Source organism: Podarcis raffonei, chromosome 9 (genome assembly GCF_027172205.1).
Source record: "Podarcis raffonei isolate rPodRaf1 chromosome 9, rPodRaf1.pri, whole genome shotgun sequence".
NCBI lineage: Eukaryota > Metazoa > Chordata > Lepidosauria > Squamata > Lacertidae > Podarcis > Podarcis raffonei.
The window spans coordinates 49,886,433-49,914,416 of NC_070610.1; the positions used below are offsets into that span (position 1 = coordinate 49,886,433).

Sequence of the window (27,984 nt, forward strand, 5' to 3'; positions counted from 1 at the left end):
TGTGTGTGAATTTTCCACTTTTAATTCTGAGGAGGACATATTTAAAGAACATGCATAGGCAGCATTCAAAATTAAGCTAAATTAGCAAGTCTGGAGGTAATTAAGAGAAATGAAAACATGAGTGAGTCCCCAGTTATGGCCTTCAAACTTTCACTAACGTTTCATGCTATTACAACTTTAAACAGTGTCCTCAGTATCAACACAGAATATGATATATAGGACTGTGTGTACACAGAGACCATGAGCTTTATTTTGAGTCATGTTGCTAAGGCTTATGACAAAGAATGCTGCTGGTATGAGCTCCTTTCAAGCCTTGGATGTTTTGTCTACAAGGTTCTTACAGTTTTCATGGTACATCAACAAGATTAACTAATTTGCCAGCTAACCTCTATTTTAATATTTAAATTAGAACAGTACAACAACTAGAAAAAGGTCAGTGCTTCAAGTGGCAATATTTAAGCCACATCAAATCCAATATCTTCCAAAATAAAGATGCAGAGATCTAGACTTCAGCATCAGTAGTGCAATACAGTGGCCTTTCCTGAATAAAGGAGCAGAGGCTTACCCACAATAAAAGCTTTAAATAAGGTAGATTGTTGTCATTTATATAGCAATTCTGCCTATTTGATATAAAATATATCGGGAAAGCTTAAACTGACTTTTACAATCTACATTCAACTAACGCTCCACATAAGCGGTATCATGGAATGAACAATGGGAATGCACTCAAATAGAAAAACACTTTCAAACCTACTGCAAAGAACAAAGGACAGAAAGTTGACTAACTGAACATCTGTAGTGTGAATCAGACATAAAAGAAAGATGGACCCTCTGATTACTTGCACTGCTTTTAATGGACTGAAAGAAATGCAAAACTTAGTCCACATCCATTTCTTCAGATGATTTAGGCTGCTGGCAACTGTCCTCTGATTTTGTGTCAGCACCACTCTGTCCATTCATTGGTCCATTGTGTTCACTAGATTTTGACTGATCTTCAGACAGTGGCTCTGCCTTGGGCTTAGGCTTGTAAATAATAGGGTTACATAAACTGTCCAGTTCCTGTTATTAAAATGAAGAGGGGGAAAATATGGTAAGCTGGCAAAAAATACAAATGTAATGGATTATGATGTGGTATTTGGGAGGTATACCTGGGGGTAATTATTTCACTAAAGATCTGCCCATGACTGAAAGATTCTGGTATTAAGCAACTGTTTACAAATCAGCTTGAAGAGCCTTCAGATAATGGAAACTGCTACAAATCTTCTTCGCTACATTATTATCTGCTCCAATTGTTGAATCATCAAGCTTTCTGTGAAGTATGCTAAATGGCACACATAGGAAATTGCTTCTTGCTTATCCAGAGACAGAAATTATCCATTGCTAGTCAAAATCTACTGCACATTTTCAATCAATCTAAATTGTTGCCAAATATCAGAACACAGGGTTTTCAAAACAGATATATGGTTTTACCTGCAATATATGCAGGCATGCGCACAGACATACACAAAAACACCTATATACCCTTTATGCACATTTAGTGTAAGAAAAACAACAGATGCTCCTTCCATTGATGGAGTGAAACTTTAAGATCCAAGCCAAATTCTTCTGCATCAATCAAAGCTTTAGCTGATTTTTGGTGTCACCATACTGAGACACTGTGATTCAAAGCCCTGTGTCTACAGATGGGTCACATTAACAGTTATGGTAGATGGAGCTCACCGTGTATAGATGCTAAAGAGTAACTGTACTACTGATATCCTTTTTATTAACGTTAACAGAAATGTTTGTTATCCCCTTCTATTATTTGGAATATTCATTTATTTCTTGGTCTATCCATATTTATATTAATCCCATTTCATTCACAGAAATTTCACATTTACCTTAGATTTCGCTGTTATTTCTGCCACTTTCACAAGAGGATCCTGGGTGAGACTCAGCCTGTTCTGTGCATTCATTTTTGAGTTCAACCAATTCATTGCTTCACTGGTATACTTTTCAACTTTTTCCATATCAACAGGATCAATGTGATCATATTTTTCATCCTAGAGGAGGAAAAATTTTGTAATTATTGGTAAGTTATTTAAATTCAGAATTCAGAAAGGTAATGAATACATACGCTCATTTCTGAAGTCATTCCAGACTATTATTAAGGAAGCATAACTATGGTTACGTATGATGTGTGAACTGATAAATCATGATTTGCTATCAGCAAGCAAATCAGAAAAATCAGAATACCATATTCATGGGCCACATCCAATCTATGAGCCAGGAGTTCTGCATCTCTTCTCTATGCTACGGTCTTTTCCAAACAGCACAATTTTGCAAACTTGAGTAATTATATATTAAAAGGAACTCTAGGTTTGGAAATACAATTTGTGAAAAGTGACTCCATCTTATTTACTGATGGACAAAGCTTAGACATAAAATATATTATCAATTGTTACATACCACAGAAGAAATGTTTAATTGTGAATATAGTATGTTAAGGATATTAAAGAAAAAAAACAAGACACTACAAGATGAAAAAGAAGACATATTTGTTTCTGTTTAAAGGAGACACATTTTACCCACTTTCAAAATATTTTGTTGACAAATAATTTGTAGATTAGGTAAGTTATACAGGAGTTCAATACAGTACTATTAGAACTATCCTGTAAATCTTATGGACCTACCTTATTTTTGTATCCTTCTACAGCTTTCATAAGCAGCTGGAGTTTCTTTCCCAAATCATTTAATGCTTTAGGCCTCTCTTCATGTTCCATGTATCTATCATGAATAGGACCGCCAAATTTCTACAACAGAAGAAGCAGAAGTTGAGGTATTTAAAAAGTATTCCCTAAAAACTGGAGAAAGCATGAATAAAGGTAGCATATTTTTGGAACTATTAAGCAGAATTCCTTGTAAACCTACAGGAAAAAAGAATGGCAATCTAGGGAAGCAAATGAACTAGTTACTTTGCTGGGGAAACAGAAAAGTGGCTCACATACCAGCATTAGCAAGCCTCTCTTCTCTACTGTATTTAGAATCAAAGGGTTGAATCCAGAGTTGCAGAGCCAAGCTCTACAACCTGACTGCTCTTGTGGGTGGAAGGGGATATGCTATTTCCCTCCACAATCTGCTCCAGAGTTCAAGGCCCTCTCAAACAGCACAGGAGGTGCAAACCCCTCCCTACTGCTTGCAGGAGTGCCTAGTAGAGTGGGAGCCTCTGCTGGATCAGACTCACTTCTGTGAACAAGAGGCGGCTTTCTGTTCCTAGAACAGCAGGTCTGGAACCAATTCATGAAGTTAGAGACCATCAAATTCCAGCTAATGCTCGATACAAGAAATCCAGAGCTAGTATATCCCCAACTATAATTTCCCCTCAACAACCTTGGTTTGGAAGTGTAGGAGACAAATGCAGAGAAAATGAAATTAATCATCAATAAGTAGCTGTGACACACATTATCAGCACCACAGATGAGAAAGTCTTGCTCAGTGAGGGAGTAATACAAGTCCTGCCTAGGTGAAGGCATAGCTGGACAGAACTTGAAAGGGGGCATTTTCTATTGCTGTACTGAGATTATGGAACATCTTGCATTGTAAAGTGCAGCTGGTCCCCTCTCTCAATGTTTTTCACTGGTCCTTGAAGATGATTTTATTTTGGAAGGCTACTGTTTTAGGAGGCAAATGAAAACTCAGTTTCAATGTCATGGTAAACCATAAGCCACCTTATCAGAGCCACTCTGCTCCTTTCCTGGTGCAGGAGAAACAACCACTGGTTTAGCATTATGTCCACACTGGGAATCAAGGCTGGTTTCAGTCCAAGCAGATCCTGATCTCTAGCCAAGGTTTTTTGGGGGCTGGTAGGGAGACTTGCAAATAACTTTGTGCCTCTGGTTCCCTGGTTCTTCTTGCATCTTCTACCAGGAGTCACAACAAACAACAGGCTGGGTGTAAGCCTCAACCCATGAAGGACTAACTACCTGGTTGTTTTTTTAATTAATTTTAATTTTATAGTCAGTCACCATAAGGTACTTGGGTTGGCAGGAAGGTATAATATATTTTTCTACAAGTGTACAGGTACAAGTACAGGCTTAGTTCTTTTACTGGGAGGTATACTGAAGAAAATGCTGATATCAGTACTCAAAGTCAGTCTGAAGCTATAGTACTTTCAACTAGTCCATTTAATCAACTTTAATTAATGCTCTTGTGACATCTTGAATCTCTTGCTGTCTCTGGTCAAATTTCAGTGGCTTTAAGACAGCAAAGCTACTAGTCCACATATCTACGACATTCAATTATTACACTTCTTAAAATACAGGTCTTACTTTCATTTCCTGAAGTTTTTCCACATATACATGTTTTGGTTGGTCTTCTCCATCTTCATAAAGCCAGTTTTCTGTGTCCTCCAACATTAAAGTTATCTTTCTTGAATCCTAGAAAAAGTAGTACAAAAAGCCTTGCCATTTTGAATGAGTGAAAACAGAAGCTGTCTGTGTAAAAATGCATTCAGCTACAAACACTGATATCCAATACTGACACTGTAACAATAATGTGTTATAGGAAATTGAGTTTTACAGAATTTTACAGAAAAGGGGGAAATAGTTTCAGCGCTTCAGCTATAATGGTATTAAAAACTAAACTGGAATGCTAACTGGGTCCCATGCATTATGCTAAGGTATAGAAACAGCTAGTAGAAATTTAGTTTTGTTACAATTATTCTAAGGGTATCGTGTCCTTGCTTTACCCCTCATAATTTCTGCATAAACATTTAACAATCTGTGTGACTCAGCCACAGCCTGAATGACAGGACAAGGTAAAGCTAAGTAAATTAAGTCTAATGGTTAATTAGTCAAGCAATGCATGAAGGCTATAATTGCATTTAAGCTTCTCTCTGAAATACCCTGCTAATTTATTTTAGTGTTGCTGTAGTTAAAATGTAGTACATTTAAATCTATAGTCATGCAGAAAGCCACACTAATTTATTTTCCCCCATTCCAATATATATTCATCAAGTGATTTGTGACAAATGTAGCAATAGGAAATGCAGGAAAGTCAACAAAATGGGGGGGGGGGATGAAATTCTGAAGCTGTAGCTGAAATGCATATAGCTCAGAAACTATTTTAAATTGATAGGATTGAAAGTTAAAAGCACACCCATATATTTTGAGCTTGTATGTTATTATAAAAGAACTGGAAGCGAAAATGACATGTGGCTTTTCTCTAAAAATGAAAGATACGTTTATTGATTCTTTATTACTTCACACTTTCCCTCAAATTTCAAAAAGGAACATTTGTTTTAGGTAATATGCAAATGTATTTACACTGAATCAATACATCAAATCATCTTTCTTTTAACTAATTACTGTAGTCAACTAAAAAATCAGTTTCTGCTACTCTAAAGTATGCCATGTTAACTTTAGAATATGCTGTACAAATATTGAAAGTTTTTCTCCAATAGTCCACTAAGTATTTGATTGACGTTTCTTCCTAAAGCATACTTCGTATGACTTAAATGTTATATTCAAATTCAATGTTTTACCTGGAAATGATTATTAGAATATTTGTATATATTAATGTTTGTATATATTTTATGATATGATGTGATAATAGGAACTTCCCTTACATTACTTAGAATATAAGAAAAAACTGAAAGCAGTGAAAACAATAAACATACATGCTTCAGCATGCATAGGAATCTGGGTACGGTTCCTGTTAAAATTACAAATTTCATTTGCCTGCTATTTTATTCATTCAAGTTGCCCTGTTTGATTAGCATTGTGTATATTCATTATGTTACTACTTTTATGCAAAATGGATTTCTCAAAACATAAAGTCTTGTAACAGTGGGAATTTTAAATATTCTAATATAATATAACTCCAAAATCAATTTTAAGAATTAACTTATGGGACCAGTTTAAACATTACAATCCTGTATTAGAACTTCAAAAATGCAAGTAAAATGCTGATTTAAAGAGGTGAAGGCAAAGATCTTCAAGAGCTCTGCAAGACCTATGCCAGACTAATCGCCAGAACTCTCCAATGTGACAAAGACTTATGCCTTCAAAAACTTTTCATTTTGTTATATGTGCTGTTTAATGAAAATACAGTAGGGTGAATTCAATGCTATAGTGCAGCTGTGATTTAAGGCACACTGCACTTTTCCGACATCAGCTACCCTCCTTTTCTTTCAGTATGATTTGCCAATTAAACAGATTCCTCATGTTATAAATGCACAATGATTCTTACATCTTCAGTGATGAATTTTTCATAGACACCACAGAGCTTGTCTCTTAGATCATACACATACTCTTCAACAGCATTTTTGGCATCATTTTTCTCCTTCTCCAGCTTGTCTTGCATTACCATCTTCCCCTGTAAGAAAATTTTAAGTCATTTTAAATCTTGACAAGTACAGAGATGTTATTTTTTTCAAATATGTTTTTGGGAATCTTCCACAACAAACCTCTTCAGACTCTGGAATCTGTTGAACTGAACAACCACAGTGTCATGTACTCTAAACTTGGTAAACTTATGAATAAAAAAAATACAATATTCCATCACTTAACTGTAATAGATTTACTATTATAACTCAGTTTCTTCTAATTCTTTTATTTAATCTAGAATTGAGACATCTGCTTTACAGACATGGAATAACTCTGTATCCTTACCTCATTTTCAATGTAGCAGTTAATAACATCCTGTCCCACCTGTCTGTATAGGTTAACCTGGATAGGTAGATCAATACTCTTGATCTTTGCTTTAGTTTTGCCAGACTGAGCTGTGTCAATCTTGTCTCCTGAAGCAGTCTGCAGAATTACACATTGAAATATATGTCAACATTCAGAATATTTGAACCCAGTGTACAAAAACGTGTCATATAAAGATTTGACGCAATACAATTTTAAGATGAAAGATCCACAGAAGGATAATATTACTGTTTAGCATCTGCAGATGCTGCAGGATTTTTTGGATGACACTTAAGTCAAGCAAGGAAGCTAGTTCAAGCAATGCTTAAATAGAAAATCCTCTTAGAAGCGCTTTAGATTAACCACCAAAGAAGAGCTACTGCATCAGTTTCTATTGAGGGTGTGTAAGGCTATCTTAATTCTCTGTGTCACAGGATGCACTTGAAGCCCATTAGCGCATGAATGAGTGTTTAATGCCTAGATAGCAAAACTCATGGCTATATTTAAGTAAGTTATTGCGGACTGATCACACAATAGTACAAGGGTATTTCCCCATCAACTTCTTAGCAGTTTTGGACAAGAGCCATTCCTATTCTAAGATTTGAGGTCCTCAAACTTATCTTTGCTATTTCATACTGACCTTTCCTTCACAGCTTATATGATCAACTTCCTCATCGCCTTGATTATGCTGCTCATGTTGGTTCTTGTGATTGCCATCATCTTGATCAACCTGCATTTTAGCCTATAAAAAAAGAAAAGTTTTACCTCCACACTAAACTTTACAGGAAGGTGTACTCTAGTCATCTACATAGCAGCTTTGTGCAATCAGACAAGATGTATCAGTAAAAAAAGCACTTTACTTAACTAGTGCTTGTTTACTTGAAGCACATAACTGTTACTCTTAGCATAATGTTTAAGGCTTCTCAAGCCTTGTTTCCTTCAACATGATAAAGGCAAGGAAAACATATTCTAGATCATGAAATTCTAAATGGTGGCAATTAGATTACTCCCACAATACTGGAAAACAAATGAAAGAGGACAAGAGGATGGAGTTGATTAACCCCAAATGAAGACAAAACTTTTCAGAACTATGGGTCCTGAATCCTTTCATATTCTATTAGATTCTGGTCGTTGCTCAGTGGGGTTTAACACACTAACTAGCAGGGCCACCACTGCATCCGCATTGCTGGATGTGACAGAAGAAGGGGACAGGGGGATCTCTGTATAAATCTTGAGATGATGAGGCAATCTGGTCTGGATTGAGCCTGATGCAGCCACATGACAGGAGTGGAACCAGCCTGGAAACCAATGAATCCCAGGCCAACTCAGTCCCCTCCCATTTCAGGGCTTTCTGCTGGTTTCTGCCTGGCCATTTGGCACCTTCACCCAATCCAACTTCTTTCTCCTCTCCAAGGCCAGTGTAAAGAGGTTTAAACTGCTCAGCCAAATGCCTATCTATCTTATAAATACAACATTAGTGACAGTTTAGAAGTAATCTGATTCTTTTGACATACACTGTCACAATATATCAAAGAAGCCCAAAAATATAATATAGAAAAAAACAGCATTGCAACTAGGGACTTCCTCTAGCTTACAAAAATAAAAAGCTGAGTAGAAAAATGGGAAGATTTAAACTCAGCTATAGTGGTAAGCAGGAGTACAGCAAGAAACAGATGGTGGAAAGAACCTACGGTATAGGCCCCAAACCTAGCAAACTAATACAACAAGGAGTCACAGAGGGATACAGAAGGATAAGAACTCAGGGATAGCAGAGCATTCATCCTGTATATGAGATTTCAGTAAATAAGAAATTTAGACAAGTATTTTTATACCGTTTACTAGTTTTGAGTGTCTACACTGGCACCAATAGCATGCTTCATTTAATCATTAGTTTTGAAGCAGTTAACCAACCACTAGGTGAGAAGTATTTTTTGCTAAAGATATTGAATTATCTTATAGAATATTAAGATGTAAATATCACAATATTAAAACCAAGACTGGTAGTATTTTAATTCCGAAATGCATAGCTATTGCCAAGTACTTAAGAACTTCCTTTTCTGAAAAGATTTCTTTCATTTATGTCCCACTTTTCTCAGAAAAGGAACAAACTGAGGGGAAAGTATCTTTGCTATCTTAAAGCAAACTGAATGCTACGTATATAAACAAACCTCATCCTCAGAGTCAAGGAAGTCATCCTCAATTATGAAAGCTAATTGCTGATATGCATCATAGTAGAAACAGAAGATAATTAGTTGGTACAGCACAGAAAACAAGACTTAGACATTAAAAATGGTTACTTTTTATTGAGAAGAGCATTTTTCTACTTAGTATTCAGGACATTTAAAATTTTAAAAACCAGGTTTAGCAGATATTCAGGTTACTTGTATGCCTCAAAGACAGACAAACACAAGCATCGACTGCTCACCTTCAGTAAGAATTTGTTTTAGTAAAATGTTTAAAAACTTCCAGAATGAAATTTTAAACATTGCAAGCCAAGGAGGCACTGCAAAAATTTATAAATGGGAAGCTATTTGCAGAAACTGAAGTTTAATCCAAAGTGAGTATTCGTGTGCACAGCTGGGTTATCAAGTTTATATATGCATATGTGTGTTTGTGTTTGTGTGTGTGTGTGTATTTTCACTCCTGTTTTATTAGAGGAATCATGTATTTTGGTAAAAGGAAAATAAAAAATAGAGCTACTGAAAGCAACTTGTATTAGTGCAGGTGAACTGCCTACAATGACAATTACAAACTGCAGCTTTATGAACAAGTATGGATACCAGAAAAGGATCAGGAGAAGTCGGAAACGTAGTTAATGGTGGACAAAGAAAACTTCAAGGGGACAGGAACTTACATAACTTAAATATTACTAAAAGCTAAGGGGATACTTAAGCAAGTAGATTTTTCAGTAGATCATTAAAAAATAAAGTTTTAGTAAAAATTATGTTCTACTTGTAGTTGTGAGAGGATTTCATAGTTTAACATACCAGCTCCTCTTTGCTTGGATTCTTGCAAGGCAATTCTGTGTCCATAGCAATATCGCTTGGATCACCTTCTGCATGTTGCTTCTCTATCACAGATGCATTAGCCACACTGAAGATTCCATGGACATTAACTCGAACTTTCACTTTCACTTTTGAATTGTCACCATCATGTTGGGGTCCAACGTTCTGAATAACAAAATGACCTGAACAATACAAAGCAGACATTGGACATTGGCTTGTAGACTTGTTTTTTTATGCTAAGCCCTCATGATTACTTACATTTATTTACACATTTTAAAAAAGTAAATGTTAGCAACTAGCAACTCCTAGATTACAACCTGTTCATAAAGATGCTTTATGAAGGCTGCCTCTGATCAGAGGCACCTATATTGCTTCTGTCCCCAACAAGGACAAGATAAACTCTTGAAACAAATCTACAGCTGAAAAGAAGATGGCACAGTAGACAGAGTGGACTCACCAGCAATGTGCATTGTAATGTGATGTGCGCTATTTAACATTTCAATATTCTACAAACTCGAACCAGAAGATCTATTTTGCCAGTGCTCACAATCTAATTAAATTACTGTGGGATTATAAACACATTGAGTGACATTTGACTCAAGCTAAAGGACTTTTGCTCTTGAAATGGGTTCTGGCTCTGTATGTACTGGTTCTGTTTCTGCACAGATCAACATTTGGAAACTTCCTGAGCTATGCAGAGGCCTGTCCTAGCCTTCAGGGCACATGCACAGAGGTGCATAAGTCCCTGCCTTCCTGGTAAGCTCCTAAGAGCTCAAATGTTGATCTGCCTAGGCATACAAAAAGACCACGAAGTACTGTCTGTTACTGTGCCCTGAGGCAGATGAGTCAGTCATCACATACTCCTGACAGGAACTGACCTTCTGAACTTATGCAACTACACTGTAGAAAAGAAAAGCTTTAATTTAAAATAATATCAAGGTACCACTATGATTGTTTAATCTAAAAGCAATGAGCCCATGTAGGTAAGAAAGGGAGGTTTCAGCTCCCAATTGTAGCTTCATCCCAGACTGGAATACTCAACGATTGCTAGGAAAAAGGAAATACACCAAGGAAGATATGCCAGAGAAGCAGAACACTTACAGATACAGGGAGAAGTCAAAATGGCCCAGAAGCAAATTATAACCTCTACCAGCAAAATTAGAAGAAAGGAGGGAAACAGCTGCATGGCTTGATAGCCTTAAGGATGTGCCACTCCACTGCTTTACACAGCCAAGCCAGAACATATTAATATTGAATGGAAGCAGTCAATGGAGGCCAAACTGCATTTTAAGTGGCTTCTGCCTTGCAAATGACAGTGTTGTGCCTCTGCTTTGACAACTACTAAAAAAAGGTAAAGGACCCCTGACAGTTAAGTCCAGTCGCAGACAACTTTGGGGTTGCGGCGCTCATCTCACTTTACAGGCCAAGAGAGCCGGTGTTTGTCCGCAGACAGTTTTTCCAGGTCATGTGGCCAGCATGACTGAGGATTGTTACGTAGTTCTTTAAATACAGAGGTCTGGATTCAAAGGGAGAGAAATACAGTCTTAAGTAATTGAAGCAGAAAAGCTAAACATTAAATATATTCAAGGACAAAGTGTAAATGCAGTGGTGCCTCGCTAGACGAAAAGAATCCGTTCCGCGATTCTCTTCGTCTAGCGGTTTTTTCGTTTTGCGAAGCAAGCCCATTGACAGCTTAGCGGATTAGCGCTACAACTGTCAAGCGGCTTTTCGCGATCAGCTGTTAAGCGGCTTATCAGCGGAACAGCTGATAAGCGGCTTAGCGGCTTAGGAAAAGGGCGAAAAAAGCGAAAAAAACCCGCGGGGGGACGCAAGATTTTTTCGTCTTGCGAAGCAACCCCATAGGGAAATTCGTTTTGCGAAGCGCCTCCAAAACGGAAAACCCTTTCGTCTAGCGGGTTTTCCGTCTTGCGAGGCGTTCGTCTTGCGGGGCACCACTGTGAAAGCACTGTACATGAGCGGATTCAAAGACTGATTCTGAGACTAACCATTTCTTAATTTTGTTACACTAGTATTTGAGTATTGAAACAATGGTTCCTTTTCAAAGTTAGAACATACTGTAATGCCATGCTCAAGAAGTAAAGAAACATGTTACCTATTCTTGTATCAGGATAAGGAATGTCATGTGGATGGGTGTAAAATGCTTCCAGCTCAAAAGGCTCCTTCTTGTGGAAAGTAATAACTTTTGAGAATGGAGCAGCGTGGTTTTTGCAGAACACTTCACATTCACTACAAAAAATAAAATATTCTTTATACACCATACGAAAGTTTGTACACTATATAAGTTACAACAACAATAAAATATCAGACATTTCAGAGTTTCATTCATGAGTTTCGGAGGTGCAGGTATTTTTATTTGCAGGCATTTTTATTTGCATGTGTTGACTCTATAATTCAACTACATCCTTTTCCCAGTTCTCCTGTATATTAAGAGAGTTTGTGGAAAGAAAGAGGAGCAGATGTTATAAGAAAGTCCTTGGTAGCTGCCCAAAATTTGTTGTCACTACTAACTTTACCTAAGAGGTGCAGGATCTCATCTCAGGTATCATAGTGAGATTTGGAGATGCTTGTGGTACAACTCCAAAGTCCAGCACAAGGTTAAGGACAAGTCCCAATTCTCCTCCTGAGTTTGGAATCAAGAAGAAAAGAGCTTGGGGTGCTCTCTTCCCAGTGATGTTAAGCTTCAGGGGTGCTCCAAGTACCTCTGATGCCCAGCATGGCTGCATTTCCCCGTGCTCCTCTTCCCCACTATGAATACATCTCACAAGAATAAAGCTAGGGGATGGCTCTTTATGTCATCATGAGTTTCAGAGGTGCTCACACTACAAGAGAGAGGAATGCTTGCCAAGGTGAACATCGCAAATGAATCTGCATGATGTGCTCCTGTCCTAGTTTCCTTCCCTAGAGAGCTGGAGGTTAAAAAGATCCCTAGTTATCTGTATAGCATAGGTCACACAAATGTTTTCCAGCATGTGTTAACTATCTAGCTTACTATGAAAGGACACAAGACCATGTTATCAAGCAAAACAGGAAGAAAGAAAAGCTCTTCATGGGAATGTCTATGTCAAAGTGATTGTGTATCTCTGCTTTGCTTACATCCAATGCACATTTTTAGAAATTTCCCTGTATTATAAATAGCAAATCTAACTCATCTATTTACTGACCCTTTGACACACTATCGATTTGGAACATTGCTCAAATTCTTACCCTGTCCCCTCCTCATAAGATGACTGCCACCTCAGAGTAATTGAGTACGGAACAACATCTGTGATGGAAAACTCACGGACTTTAAATGCTGGAGAAAGAATTGCACACTAGGAAAAAAGATAAAATATCACTAAGTCTTGTGATTCTTACATATTTGCTTTGTGTCTGGCTTTATGACCAGCAACATACATTTAATTTCACAAAGTAATGATTTTCATGAAGACCTGTTACACTAGCCACCAGCACAAAAAGGATATGCAAAGAACAAGAAGAGAAAGAATGGCAACTCTCTTCCCCAATAAAAAGTATACTCAAAATGGAAATTACTACAAAAAAATAGTGTGAACAATTAAAATATGGCATTATACCAGTGCCTTGCAATTTTCACTATGATGGCCTGGTCCAAATCCCACTATAATTATAGCATGTCTCATTGAGGCCAAATTACCAATCCCAGAAATATTAAGTAGTATTGCTAATGAAATATTGTTAAGTAAACATACCTGCAACGCACAGCCTCTTGCAACAGCTTCATCAGCATTAAGTGTGGTACTTATCTCCTTGCAGAAAAATTTGCTAATCTGCTCCTTCACTGCTGGAATTCGAGTTGCTCCACCTACTATTTCTATACTGTAAATATCTTCACGCTGCAGTTCTAGTAGACACATAAGCAGACAATTTGCTTCCATAGTTTGAGGAGAAGATACTGCAGTTTTTATACTGGAACTCTGTGCCTGGGGGGAAAGTACTTAGGGAGAGGAACGATGTGTCCCTTTTGCTGTTAAAACTGGGACTCCACGCCATGACTGTATACATGACTGCAGCAAATATTTCTTTATTAGGGATTGCCACTGCTGCTCACATTGCTTGCCAACCCAGCCTACCTACCCCACACTGCCACCCCCTCCCTTTACATCTAATCCAAACCCCTTCAACCTCCCATCCCTTTGACAAACCTTGTCCCACAATGTTTGCCCCTACCTCTCCCATCACCTCACATGTGTTGGGCCAATGACATGTTGGGACAGCCCCATTGTCATCATGGCAGCCATGAAGTCCTGAGCCACCCCAGTCAGTCAGATTGGCATGGATGTTGAAGTCCCCCAAAACCAGAAATCTGGGGGTCTTCAACATCACCTCTGAAACCAGCTGTCAGTTCAGGCAGGGAGACTGCTGGGCAGCAAGGTGGGCAGTAACCCAGCAGAATCCCTAATCTGTCCTGATTGCCCAATGCCAGGAACACTCTAGTAGTATATAAATTTTAAAAATAAATAATGTAATAATAAATACTGGTCAGACTGACAAACAAGAACTTTAGCTTGAAGACAAGCAGAAGACAGGTATTCATAATAAGCTGGAGCAATTTTCACTTACTTGCTTGTTCCATCACTGCTCTCAAAGGAGGTTCTACTCTGGCCAGAAGCGATGCACACAACTGTTCAAACTGAGCCCTGTTTAAAAGGGAGGAAACCATTAAGTATTATGGACAGAAATGACTACTTTTTTATTTAAGCCTTATACAAAACTGAACACACTACCTGTTCATCTTACTAGAGACATCAATGTCATTCATGAAGCATTCTATGTTCATGGGAAGATCAGAGGCATTGGCACTCATAAGCTTCTTCAGTTTTTCACATTCCTGATACAGACGCAGCAGTGCTCGAGGATTGTCCTTCACGTTTAGTTTATACTTTGATCTGAACTCTTCGCAGAAGTAATCTACCAAAGCCTCATCAAAGTTTCTACCACCCAAAAATGGGTCAAATGTAGCAGCCAGTACCTGTGAAGTTAAAGATGCAGCATGATAGTGGTAAGGAAAGTACGTTATTTAACACTTTTTAATACTGTCCTTCATACCACCACACTTTAGGGCAGTTTAAAACACATGAGTTGCATCAAACGCTGTGTGAGTGAAGTTCTTCTTGCACAATGTGACTTCTATTCCCTCTGTTCCCTCTGTGTAACCCCAAATCTGCTCCAAAGGGCCCCCCAACCCTCTGGAGCTGGTTCTGATTGTGGGGTGGGGATGGAAGGTACAGGAGAGGAAGTTCTGTTACAGAGCAGTCTGTTGCACAACTGGAGCTGCAGCATTGGATACAGTCCGTAAATACCAATACAATAAAAACAGTCCATTAAAATCTAATGCATACAGTAAAAACAGCAAGAACCACAGTAGCCAGACAATTCTCAAAGGCTTGGGTTCAATGACCAGCAAAGACCCAGTTGAATAAATATCTTAGGAGGTGCCAAACATGTTAATTTTATGCCTCCCAGGAAGTTAGTATTGTGCAGTAAGTTTAATGCAATGCTTACTATAAACATCTTTTAGTAGCAGTCCAAAAAATGTTAATTGTTTTGCAAAGATGGCAGAGATTAAAGCTACGATTTGCTTCTAAACCTCTTAAACCAAACAATTGGTATCCATGGATAAAGAAACAGATAGGTGATATTTCAGCTTCTGCTGCCTTCGTGAAAGTTGGATCAAACATGTATGAATCTCTTTGTGGCTTTAAGATTTAGTCTTCACCATCCTCTGCCAAAAAGCTGCAGTAATAAGAGATAAATGGTGTCTCTGTGTGGTTATGGAATGGACTTATGGTTTATGCAATGGGACTTCACCTTTTCCCTGTCCCTGTAGCCTCCTGTGCATTCCTAAAATTTAAGGAGGGTGTGAGGGAACAGGAGAGAAGTCCTGTGCATAAGTGAAAGTTGACTTGCATTATGCTGGATTTTGCCCAATATATTGACATGTCAAACTGCTTTTGGCTCACTTATTTTCTAGGAAGTTTTGAAGATGCTTGTTACTCTAATGGGAAATACAAGCATTTTAATGTCTAAAATGTTTACTAATACACTTAACTATTTATAAGCTAGGGACAACTTATTCAGCTACATAAAGAGTGAAATGCATTCAAGTTAGATACCAACCCTCTAAAGCAGGGTGGTAAAAGTATTTTAATCTAGGGCTGCATTCCTATGTGGGTAATCTGTTGGGAGTCACATGTCAGCAGTGTTTGGAGTCTGAGCAAGTGTTGGCAAAGTTTATGGCATGGATAGCTTTCCCTCCCTGCCCCTGCCAATGTGGTATGATAGGATTCAAAACCAACATTTGCACCTGAATAAGAGGGGATGGACATGTTTTGACTGCCACAAAATAATACGAGGATGAGTAGATGGTTTATATCCTGATGCACTGGTACTAAGGACAGGATTTTGGAAAAAATGTTATATAGCCTCCTTCAGAAAAGAAGTTTTTGTTATTGTCATCCCACAATAACAAAAAAACTAGGTTAGGATGAAGTAGTAGGCAAATCATATTTCTTTATATGAATTTCAGAAAGGATTGCCTGATCTAAAGGAATGGTCACAGTACCAGACACTGATTTGCAGCAGCCCATTATAGCATATGAATTACTGGTAACTGTGATAATTTCCTATGCTTCTTTACTTTTCTGAATCACATGTCAATTCAATATTTTACCTTTAATTTTCCTTTGTTAAAAGCACAAACAGAAATTTGGTATGCAGAGTGTCCCATATCAACAAAAACCACATTCCTTGGTCTCTCCTCTGGGGTTGGTAGATCCTGTTTATAAATTCCATAGGCCAGTGCAACTGCAAGATAGTAAAGAATAAATTTTGTGAAATTTAAGTAGCATTAGAATACTATTATGAAATACATTATAGAATCATGAATAAACTAAAAAGGCATTATATATCTTCAGGCTCTTCCAAGAATTCTGCTTTACTTGCATTAGAATAAAGGGACTGTATTCAGTGTTATTTGTGTGGAGTTCTGTTTCCTGCTCCCAGCATACCCTCAAAATCTTATCTGGAGGGTCCGCCAAACCTTTGGACAGAGGAGGGGAAAGCTTCATTGTGCAAGCAGGTATCTGTTGTGCTAGCAGAACAGCAATGGATAAGATCCAAACCATTTTATATCTAAATACAATTGGTGTCTGAATTATCCAATTATGGTGTTTTGCACTTGATTTAAAACATGGAAAGACAGAAAGAGCAAACGATTCAGTGTATGCTCCTATATTCCAATGTCCTGCTGGAATCAAAAGGCTAGGTAACCAATGAAGCCAGAATCCACACATGATCAGCAATTTTGTCTAGCTATTATTATTAAAACAGACGGAATGTGTCATCAATAGCTTTATGATGGTAACTGTAACAACTTAGAAAGTTTTGTGTATCAAGATCTATCCAAAAGTACATGTAAGTATTTAAGTGGCATTTTGGATACTGCCAAATTAAAAGCCATCATGAAGAAGTGACATTTTAAACACTCATCTTCAAAATGTTTTGATTAAAAACGTGTAAGGAGATAAATGAGACACCTCAGAGTAAGATTAAAAACTATGATGGATTTGCATATACATTGCCTTAATCTCCCACCTCTACTATAGAGTAGTTTACCTGTAAACAGGCTCCCCTAGGGGGTCATGATATAGTGCATCATTTCAGCAATTGCTCTGGTATACATCTTGACACTCAATGTAAATTTGATTCTAAACTAAGCTGTATGCTATATAGTAATAATCAAAGCCACAAGTTTACCTGCTGTAGTTTCATTCATTAACCTCAGGCAGTTTAAACCTGCTACTTGCGCAGCAGCCATTACTGACCTTCTTTCAGCATCAGTAAAGAAACTTGGGATCTGTTGAAAAAATGTTTTATTAGCTTCACTGCATTCCTTTTTTGCTAATAATTTCACACAAGGCATATTCCAAACATCTTATTGCACTGTAAAACTCAAAAATACTCCATTTAAGCAGATATAAGTCTATTAATGCATAGTACTTAAATAGTTCAATTCACATTCCAGTTAAGTAGACATGCTGAAATCACTGCAGTTTTTAGGTTTTCAGCATTAGTAAGTACAGGAAGACTGATCCTTATCCTGAAAAACTTATCCATAGTCCAGCACAAGGGAGACAAAAGAAGGACAAGACAATAAGTGTAAATAGGGAAATAATATCCATTTACTGGTATTTCAGTTGCATATACTCAGGTTTAGGGTATAGGGACATTTGGTGTGTGCCAAAAGCCTAATGAAATATGGGCTTTGAATTTCAAGGTAGCTTAACTGAGGTGTTTGGGAAGCAGTTCAAGGTATAAAGAGCTGAGGAAGGAAGAGTCCTTTGGACCACAGAGGGCGATGGAGCTTAAAGAGTAAAGAAAACAGTCAGAGGTGCATCAGGATATTAAAATGGAGAAATATAGAGGGACGAACAAGGATGTGAAGGGCTTTGATAGAAGGGACATGGAATGGGCAGAAAAAGTAAGGACTTAAGAAAGAGAGCCACAGAAGGAGTGACAAGAGAAGAGAATAATGGCAGCAAAGTGCTGGATAGAAGTCTTTTTGATGGTGCTCATGCTGGTGTTATGTTATGACTATGCGTGGAAATTTATTAAAGGGATCAAGTTTGTTTAATATTTCTGTTCAAACTCAATCTAGATTCAAAATAAAAATTACTACCAAGCCAAGTTCAAGGTTATTTTGTTAATTTACAAATTAGGTCCAGAGTAGCTCAGGGACTGCCTGAACCCTTACATCCCAGCTTGATCATTGAGAACATCTACAGGAGTGTTGTTGGTCGTTTTCCCAGTTGGTGAGGCTCATTTGACAACAACAAAAAATCAAGCCTTTAATGTTAGCCTATACATTCCTTTACGTTCTTTCTAGTCAAATATAACACAAAGTGACAAGAGTGTTGTAATCTAATAGTGATATTTGCAGAAGTGGTATATTATGAAAGGTAATATCATGTACACATACCAAAATGCATGCTTCCAGTCAGATTCTAAAAGCTTGGTTCCTGGGTTGAATTCGGATTTCTTACTTTTTATCCAAAGCTGCATGAAATACTTGATTCTAGTGGGTACCAATTTACTAAACAAAAAAGTACAGCTTCTATCAATCTGTCACACTAAAACTACTTCCTGTCCATGCATTTTGATGCTTCTTCAATATCAAAGGCTGGTTAACTTGACTCCCTGAACCTGGACTCCTTTCCCATTGAAAAGAGGATGCAGCCTTGCACCATGTCAGATATTGGCTTCATTTACACTTAATGCTAAGCCACAATTTATTCAACAACTCAGGAATCATCTTGCAGATGAGCAAACAAGCAACAGCTTGTTTCTCCAAAGCTTGACTTGTTTTCTAGCTGTTCTTGCCTTGAGCCCTTTTATCAGAGAGCATCTGGAGTGGAATGGTTAAAAAAACCCAAAGTTTAAGCGAGGCTGCTGGGTCCATCATTGTTAAAACAAGCCATGGTTCTAAAACCAAGAGAAAAAAACCCAATGGCTTCACAGTATGGTTTGTTGACAGAAAAGAAACCATAGTTAGTCTGCTGGGCTGGGCTCACATATTCAAACAAATCACACTGGTTAACCAAACCATGGTGTATCATTTTGTGTGAACCAGATCTGTCTGTCTACCAAGTTAAGTATTAGCTACTCAGGCTGCCCAAGGTTTCTAAGATTGCAACATGTGACTTACCACCGAGCTAGTCTCTCCCTCTTGCATCCTTGTTCATAGAGAACACAGTAAAACTAAGTAGGTCAACCTTCAACTTTACCTGAAGCCTGTCTTTGAAAAGATTTTACAGCACTGGGTACAACAGTAAATGAAAGGACTTCTGTTGCTCACATTTCTATAAGTGTTACCAGCTGGAAAAACTCAGAGAAATTATGGTAAATATTCTGCAAAGCATAACCATCTTAGAATATTTATGTTTCCTTTTAAGCAACATGTTTCATTTTGATATTCCCCAATAGAATACAACACAATTGATGTTAAGCACATTAAAGTCATAAAATGCCAACTTACTGAAATTACACAATCTGCTACAGGTTTCTTAAGTGCACTTTCTGACGTATCTTTAAGCTTAACCAAGAGCATGCCTGTAACCTGTTCAATTGCAAAGGGTCTCTCCTCATCCAAGTATCGTACCTGCAACAAAAGGAAAACAGTATCCATTAAAGCACACAGTGCCCCAGAAGTGTTACATTTTATCATAATGTGTTTCCAATAAATGTTTAATGCAATCTTCCAAAATATTGCCATAACATTTAATAACCCTCTGAACTACAATATAAAATGCCCATGGACGTATCAGATATCCACTCAAGATATTTTGTATGCATACCTAAAGGTAAATCATGCATGTGACTAACATGTCATGAAGGTACATTCATTAGGCAGATGAGACTAAATGTACACTGAACAGGAATCGACAACCAATTACAATATGGGAATTCTGACTTACAGTGTTAAAGATATATACACTTACAGTGTTCACACACACACAGAACATTTTAAATAAATAAAACAAAAGAACAAAAACCACAGATAAGTTTACTTTAGAATAATGATACAGAAAGGGGCAAAAAAATTGTCTTTCTTTGCTGCCAAGAGGATCTTAAAGTAGGCATTAGGAAAGGTTCCTTAGGGAAATATTCCACAGGTGACACACAACAATCAGAAAGGCCCTCTTCCAGTTGCCATCTGCCTCATCTCCCATTTGAGGAGTGCCTCCAAAGATGCACAGACAGGTTTACGTGAGCAGATTCAGTATCTCCGTTATACCGTCTGCAAATATTCAGATCTATCTCATCAAATCATCAACACTGCCCTGTTTTGGCATTAAACATTCTGGCAAGTCAAACTGAAGGGATCATTTGATAGGATGCACAAAACACCATAAATATTAACAGTTTAAATGTAGATATTGCAAGACGGGCTGGAATACTCACCTTTACTCCAACACTCCCATTAGGCAACTTCTGAAGCTCATAGGGCAGTTTGGCTCTTTCAGCTTTTATAAAAGGATCATCAAATGCTCTCCCATGCAGTTTTTTGAACCCATGCAATGTATTCTTAATATTTGTGATAATCTGTTGAAGTATAAAATTGCCATTACTAATTTCCAATGTTTATAAATTCTCATGAGAATCAAGAACTGCTGCTTGGAATGACAACAGCTTTCACTAAAGTACTAATAATTTAACGTTTACCTGGCTCTTTGCTGCATTTCCAATAGTCCGGGCTTTAGCTCCTAGTGATATACAAGCTCTGAAATATAAAAGATATTCAATTTTCAAATGAGTCCAGAAAAGAATAAACAGTCAGTTGGGGAGACTTATTTCTGAAACAATCAGATTTTCTTTCCATCACACACGATTAAAGTTGTGTCATTAGTTATTTTAGTAGCAAAACCATCCAAGTAAACCACTGTGGTACTAGAACAAATAGCAATCACACAAACAGACTGAACTCACACCTGCATCTCAAAAACTCAACCATTAGCATAATTTGCAAAGCAGAACCTTGAACTATCATCTTGACACTCTCCACATGTATTCAAATTCAGCCAACTTGCTTTATTCATCCATCCTTAAAAGGACAGATGGTCTTAATCTCAAGAATCTATCTCAGAAATTGGTGAGCTAACATATGGAGAATTCTATGTAATGCATTCTAGTAAGATTGTCAAATTTACATCTTTTTCTAACAAAAACACAGCTCCTTTGGAGATGTCACAAACAAAGGAACTGGGTAATACTGTTAGTTTGAAGTACACATTTGCCTGAAGTATAATGTTAGTTAACGACTGCCTCAGTTCTGTTGTATATATTGACTTTCTTCAGCCAGAAAAGTAAGTATATGCCCAAGACTGACTAATTCCAGCCTTAGCCTTTTTTCATTTTTTCCACATGGAGTGATGCACCACCCTCCATTTTTTCAAAGAGGCCCAGTTGCACTTCATAGCCAAGAACATGGATACCCCCTGGTGTGCGACCCAAAGCTACCGTATTTTTCGCTCTATAACACGCACCCGACCATAACACGCACGTAGTTTTTAGAGGAGGAAAATCCGTAGGTATGCCACCCGTAGGCATTCCCTCCATAACACGCACAGACATTTCCCCTTACTTTCTAGGAGGAAAAAAGTGAGTGTTATGGTGCAAAAAATACGGTAATTCTTGTTTTAATTGCAGACAGTAGTTTTTCAGCAATGTGGGATGGGAAATTAGAGACAGTCTTTGCCCCAGTACATTTTGCTTGCATATTGCATGGCATGATTTAAATTTTTTAAAAAAAAACTTGTACATATTATTTTCCACAGTTATTGTTTTCTTGCTGCCCATTACTAAGAATAATTATAGTCTCAGATATATATGCCCCAATACTGCCTGTTAAGCACTTCCTAATCAATTCATGCCTAGTTAATTTACAGCTCCTTATCAGCCTAAAGAGCAGAAGTCATTATTCTTATCCTATATGTATGATCATTGTAAGATTTATAATAAGGGTTTTTAAAACTCTTGACCACTTTAAAGTTGGTGCAAATGAGGTCCTGAAATCATTGTTTATTATTTCCATTTATTATATTTCTATCCCACCCTTCCTCCCAAAGCATTCAAATGACTGGGAAATTACAAATATCTTGTTTATTACAGTTTTTTGGTTCACTGGATGTACTGCACCATGGGATGCATCAATCAACAGCAACTTCATTTTACATACATTGATTATTTGTGCAGGTAATCATCCTCCTTCACAATTTTCAAATCCTCAAATGATAGGGAGTTTTAGGAGCAGATTTTTACAGGGTTACTTCCTTGTGAAGAGCATTCCCAGTTTTCAGCACTACCAAGCCTTCCAATGCAGCTTCAAAACAGCAATTGCAAACAGTATCTTACTTCTGTAATTCCAAGTGTCACAACAAGAATGAAGCCATAAAACCTAAACATCCAAAACCAGCCTTATACTAAAAAGATCCGATACATCATTTGGGACTTTCTTCTTTAGAGTAGCTCATTGAATGTTTGTATAACTATGAAAAGGCCAAAGTGCTAAATTTTAGGAAACCTAAGGTCGAGATGCAGAATACCAATAACTGTATGTTCTCCAGGAGCTAGACTACATCATCAGGTCTAATACAAATCAGAAAATTTTGGGCTTCTTTGACCTCAATGAACTGCATAAGGCTCGAAATAGAAAACATGGCATTTTGAGTTAGCTTAGGAATACCCCACTTCAATTATCTTTTGATCAGGCATGTTTCCCAAGATTATGGAAGCTCATTTTGTATTATCAATTTAGTGGACTAGGATTCTTAGGATATAAGCAGAGATTGGCTAAATTTTATCTCCAGGAGCTGGGTTCTCCCATTCTACTAGGGCAACCCAGATCATGAGCTTCCCACCATGGTACTTACACTGTTAAGTTTAAATTATGATTTTACAAGAGCTATTTAAGAGAGCTTGGAAACTTCATAGCATGAGAGATCTGTTTCTTTAATGGTTCCAACAATAAAACTTATTTTGGTGCTCTCCTTGGCTAGAATTCCAACAGCCTTGAATAGCTGCATCTAGCAAGTCCTTTACATACAAAAGTTTGAAGAGTGGGTATTGGTTAAGAAACAGGAAGGAAAGAATGGGAATAAATGGACAGCTCTGCCAATGAAGGAATGTAGAAAGTGTCATTCCCCAAGAATCTGTATTGAGACCTGTGTTTTTTAACTTGCTCATGAATTATTTAGAGTAGTGTGGTAGTCAGGTTTGCTAACTACAGTGGTGCCTCGCAAGACGAAATTAATTCGTTCCGCAAGTTTTTTCTTCTTGCGAGTTTTTCGTCTTGCGAAGCACCGTTTCCCATAGGAATGCTTTGCTGCCCCCCGCCAGCATTTTAAGATCGCCCCGGGACAGCGGAAAAGTCTCCGCTGTCCCGGGGGCTTTTAAAATGCTGGGGGTCGGCAGCGAATGCTTCGCTGCCCCCCGCCAGCATTTTAAGATCGCCCCGGGACAGCAGAGAAGTCTCCGCTGTCCCGGGGCTTTTAAAATGCTGGGGGTCGGCAGCGAAGGCTTCGCTGCCGCCCGCCAGCATTTTAAGATCGCCCCGGGACAGCAGAGAAGTCTCCGCTGTCCCGGGAAGGCAGGCGGGGGGGGGGAGCAAAGACTTTTGCCCCCCGCCGGCTTTCAGAAGAGGCCCAGGACCTCTTCTGAAGGCTGGCGGTGGGCGAAAGTCTTTGCTCCCGATGGCCAGCATTTTAAAAGCGGTCCGGGATAGCGGGAAAGCCCTGCTATCCCGGACCGCTTTTAAAATGCTGGCGGTGGGGAGCAAAGCCTTTCGGCCCCCGCCGGCCTTCCTGGACCTCTTCTGAAGGCCGGCGGGGGGCGAAAGGCTTTGCTCCCCACCGCCAGCATTTAAAAGAGGTCCCCGGAGATTTCCCTATGGGCTTTCTTCTTGCGAAGCAAGCCCATAGGGAAATTCGTCTTGCAGAACGCCTCAAAAACGGAAAACTCTTTCGTCTTGCGAGTTTTTCGTTTTGCAAGGCGTTCGTCTTGCGAGGCACCACTGTAAATTGTTCAGGGAGATTAAAACAAAAAAGGACCGAGAAGAGCTCCAAAAGGATCTCTCCAAACTGAATTAATGGGTAGTAAAACAGCAAATGCAGGTCAATGTACACAATTGTAAAGTGATGCACACTGGGGCAAAAATAAATGAATTTCACATATGCATTCATGGGGTCTGAACTGGCAGCAAAAAGGGTCAGAAAAGGGCAACCAAATTGATCAAGGGAATATATCAACTTCCCAGTGAGGAAATATTACAATATTTGGGGCTTTTTAGTTTAGAGAACCAAACTGTGGGAGGCAGTGGAAGACAGGAGTGCCTGGCGTGCTCAGGTCCACGGAGTCACGAAGAGTAGGACATAACTAAATGACAACAAGTTTAGAGAAAAGCTAAGAGGAGACATGATAGAAGTTTATAAAATTATGCATGGTGTGGGGGAAGTGGAGAAAGAAAGGTTTTTCTCCTTCTTTCATTAACATCAGAAGCGATGGGTAATCCAATGAAGGTGAATGTTGAAGGATTTAAGACAGACTAAGGGAAGAATAAATTATTCACAGAACTCATAACTAAAGTATGGAATATGTTCCTCCAAGAAGTAGTGATGACCACCAAGTTGGATGGCTTTAAAAGAAAATCAGACAAATTCATGGAAGATATGGCTATCAATGGCTGCTAGCCATGATGGCTGTTCTACTTTCACTGCCAGAAGAAGTATACCCCTGAATACCAGTTGCTGGGAATCACTGCAAGAATGGGATGCTGGACTAGACCTGCCACAGGCCTGATCCAGCAGGTTCTTATGTTTTTCATCTGATAACTAAGCTACCTCAGTATTATTATTATTTATTAAATTTATATACCGCCCTATACCCAGAGGTTTCAAGGCGGTTCACAGAAAAGTATTAGATGGGGAGAGGGAGAGAAGAGAGGGACTCTTCAGCATTTGTCCCCATACATTATTTCTTGTAACTGTCATTAAAAAAATATGGTAAATTTTCTGTGAAACCTTTCTAGTAGCCATGTAATATACTTATCGAAAAGTAAAGCTATTCCTTAACCTTTAGCTTTTATCCTCAACAGCAATGAAGTCTAGGTATAAATGCAATGCTAATCCATAGTTTAGCACTATGAAAACAAGCCTGAGCAAACTTTGGGCTCACATGCTCCCTACTTCTCCAGAACAGACACCACCAAGAGACTGGAACTGACGGGCATTTTAAAACAAACGGAATCATTTAAATTTTAGATTTTTTAAACAATTCAGGAGCAAACAATGCTTTATGGTCCTAGTATGCTTCAACAGCAGCTGTGAAGGAGGAGAGAGAAGGGTTTGGAGTGCATAAACCCAGGGCCTGCAAGCCAAGGTTCTCCCCAGTAATTGCTCAACTATAATTTAGCACTGTTTGCAAACAGGACCCTAATATAACTGCTTTTACTCATGTCCATCCCTTATTACTTTTGCTTTCCCATTATTCCAATCCCATCCCATCTGTTTCAGAGGCAGTATCTCAAAGAAGCAAAATGCTGAAAAGAAATATCTTTGTGACCTGGCTGTGAGCGTTCAAATACTGAACTTTTGGTCTGATCCAACAAAAAAGTTCTTGCATGAACATTCTAACCTTTCCTATAATCATGTTTTCACATCCTCACTACATTTATGCTATATTTAAGTGATTAATGAATAGTTATAAGCTTTCCTAGCAATAAGCTTGCTTTTCAAAGAGACAGAAAGCCAGCAATTACAGATCCCCTGCTTTTTGTTATGTGAATCCCTAGTTTGTGCTAGAATAACTACACAGAGATACTGCTCATTTACCATTTCTTGCTGTAACCCATGGAAACAAGGGAGAATGAGGAATCTCCACCTACTCTTGCATACTCTGTTATTATACGTACAGCACACCAACTATTCACTGACATCACCTTCCATGCCCTACATCCAGGTGAGGCAACTGAACAAGTAGTAACAGGTCAGACAGAAGGGTGTGGGGTGTAAAAAGAGAAGAAGAGCTGCGTCAACGTTTATCCCTTCTATCCTGCCTTTCCTTTTTATCCACACAACTCCAATATGGTGAATTCAGAGGGTGGACTGTAAATGTTGCACATTGCTACAATCAGAAGTACCCCTAAACTGAGTATTTTATTTTGTTCATGTAAAGTATTATAGCCACCTTTCAAGCTTCTGGAAAGATTGTGTCAACATTGAAATCTTGGGGTTATTTTTGTTGTCGTTTAGTCGTGTCCGACTCTTTGTGACCCCATGGACCAAAGCATGCCAGACACTCCTGTCTTCCACTGCCTCCCGGAGTTTGGTCAAACTCATGTTGGTAGCTTCGAGAACACTGTCCAACCATCTGGGGTTATTTACCAAGTAGGAAAATGCTTTATTCTTTCCCCCCTGTCCAAACTTAATTAAGTCGTATAGTGAAGAGCTCATGAAAAGAACAGAACACTGAGTAATGCACGAAATAATTCCCTCGGGATTATTTGATGCTGTAACCTGCAAGACACAGGGTTTCAACCACGGGGTTGTGATCTAAGACTCCAGTTGCACACCAATACTTCTACCATTTAAAAAAATGGAGAGGGGGATTATTTTCAAAGAGAAGTAATATTCAGAAGGACGATGAGAAGGCAAAAGACCCCCCCCCCCAGCACGGTTTCTAAAACAGTAAGTAGGAAGAGGGTCCACAGTCCCTATGATAGGTTGAGGCTAAAAGTGGGTTCCAAGCCCTTAAAGGCTGAAGGAGATCCAGACCTGTCATCATAGTGATTAATTTCCGAGGGAGGTAAAAAACAACAACCCCCAGACCGTTCTCTTGCGGAGAATCGGGGGTGCGGAGCGTCACCAATTTAAGCGAGATGAATGCAATCAATCCTTGGGAGGGGGGAGGAGAGGGGGAAAATTAAAAGGACGGGGGTGTGGCGAAGAGAGCAAGGGGTACATGAATGAAAATGAAGGCGCCCGGCCGTCGCGGGCAGCGGCTGAAGGAGAGAGAGGAGAGACACCGGCGCCCGGCCGTTTCTCATTCGAAGCTCATTATGCGGTGGAGAGACGGCCGGTAGTTGCTGCGTAAGGTGAGGAAGCCGGTAGTTATCTGGGGCGGGGGGGGGGGAGAGCGTGCCGGGAGCAGTAGTTGGAGGGGGGCCGCTTTCCTTCTCGGGGCCTAAGACCAAATGACGGTTGGGAGGCCGGAGGCGGCGGCGGCGAGAAGGCCGGTTACTCACGGGGTGCAGCGGTCGCTGTATTCGTTGGCGATGGTCTCGATGCCGCCGCTCCTCGCCACCGCGATGTAGCAGTTCTGGAAGCCCAGGTCGATGCCCACCACAGACATGGCTGCGCCGGGTGTGGTCCCCTTTCTTCCTCCCCCCGCTTGCCCGCTGCTGTGGCGGCGGTGCCTCGTCGGGCGGGCGCTGCTGTCGGCTGCGGCTGTTGCTGCGACGCGGTTCCTCGCTCGCTCGCTCACTCACTGCGGAGCAACAGCCACCAACCGGCACTTCCTCGCCTCTGCGCACGCGCGCCCACGCGCGCCAGAGGCCGCCAAGCGGGGACGCCGCGAAACTCCGGCTGCGGCATTCGGCTCTTTCCGCACAGCCTCTCCGGCAAAGCCTCCCCGAGTTCGAGAAAGATCTGGAAAGGGGGCAAGGTGAGCAGCGGAGAGAGAGAGAGCGCGCGCGGGGAGGGGGGGGGCGCGATGGCCTCGGT

At 39.3% G+C, this 27,984-nt stretch overlaps 1 protein-coding gene across 1 annotated transcript; it reads right to left on the reverse strand.

The window, feature by feature from the left end:
- HSPA4L (heat shock protein family A (Hsp70) member 4 like) lies at positions 1-27,613 on the reverse strand. Its single transcript, XM_053403447.1, has 19 exons — positions 27,507-27,613; positions 20,933-20,990; positions 20,672-20,812; positions 19,746-19,868; positions 17,468-17,567; positions 16,383-16,516; positions 14,437-14,681; positions 14,273-14,349; positions 13,402-13,553; positions 12,899-13,005; positions 11,787-11,920; positions 9,656-9,855; positions 7,309-7,410; positions 6,651-6,788; positions 6,229-6,354; positions 4,308-4,415; positions 2,673-2,792; positions 1,881-2,042; positions 1-1,059 (listed from the first exon to the last, which is right to left on the reverse strand). Exons 1-19 carry the CDS (start codon positions 27,611-27,613, stop codon positions 877-879), a joined length of 2,517 nt encoding a protein of 838 aa, XP_053259422.1. The 3' UTR covers positions 1-876.
- Positions 27,614-27,984: the final 371 nt, after the last annotated feature.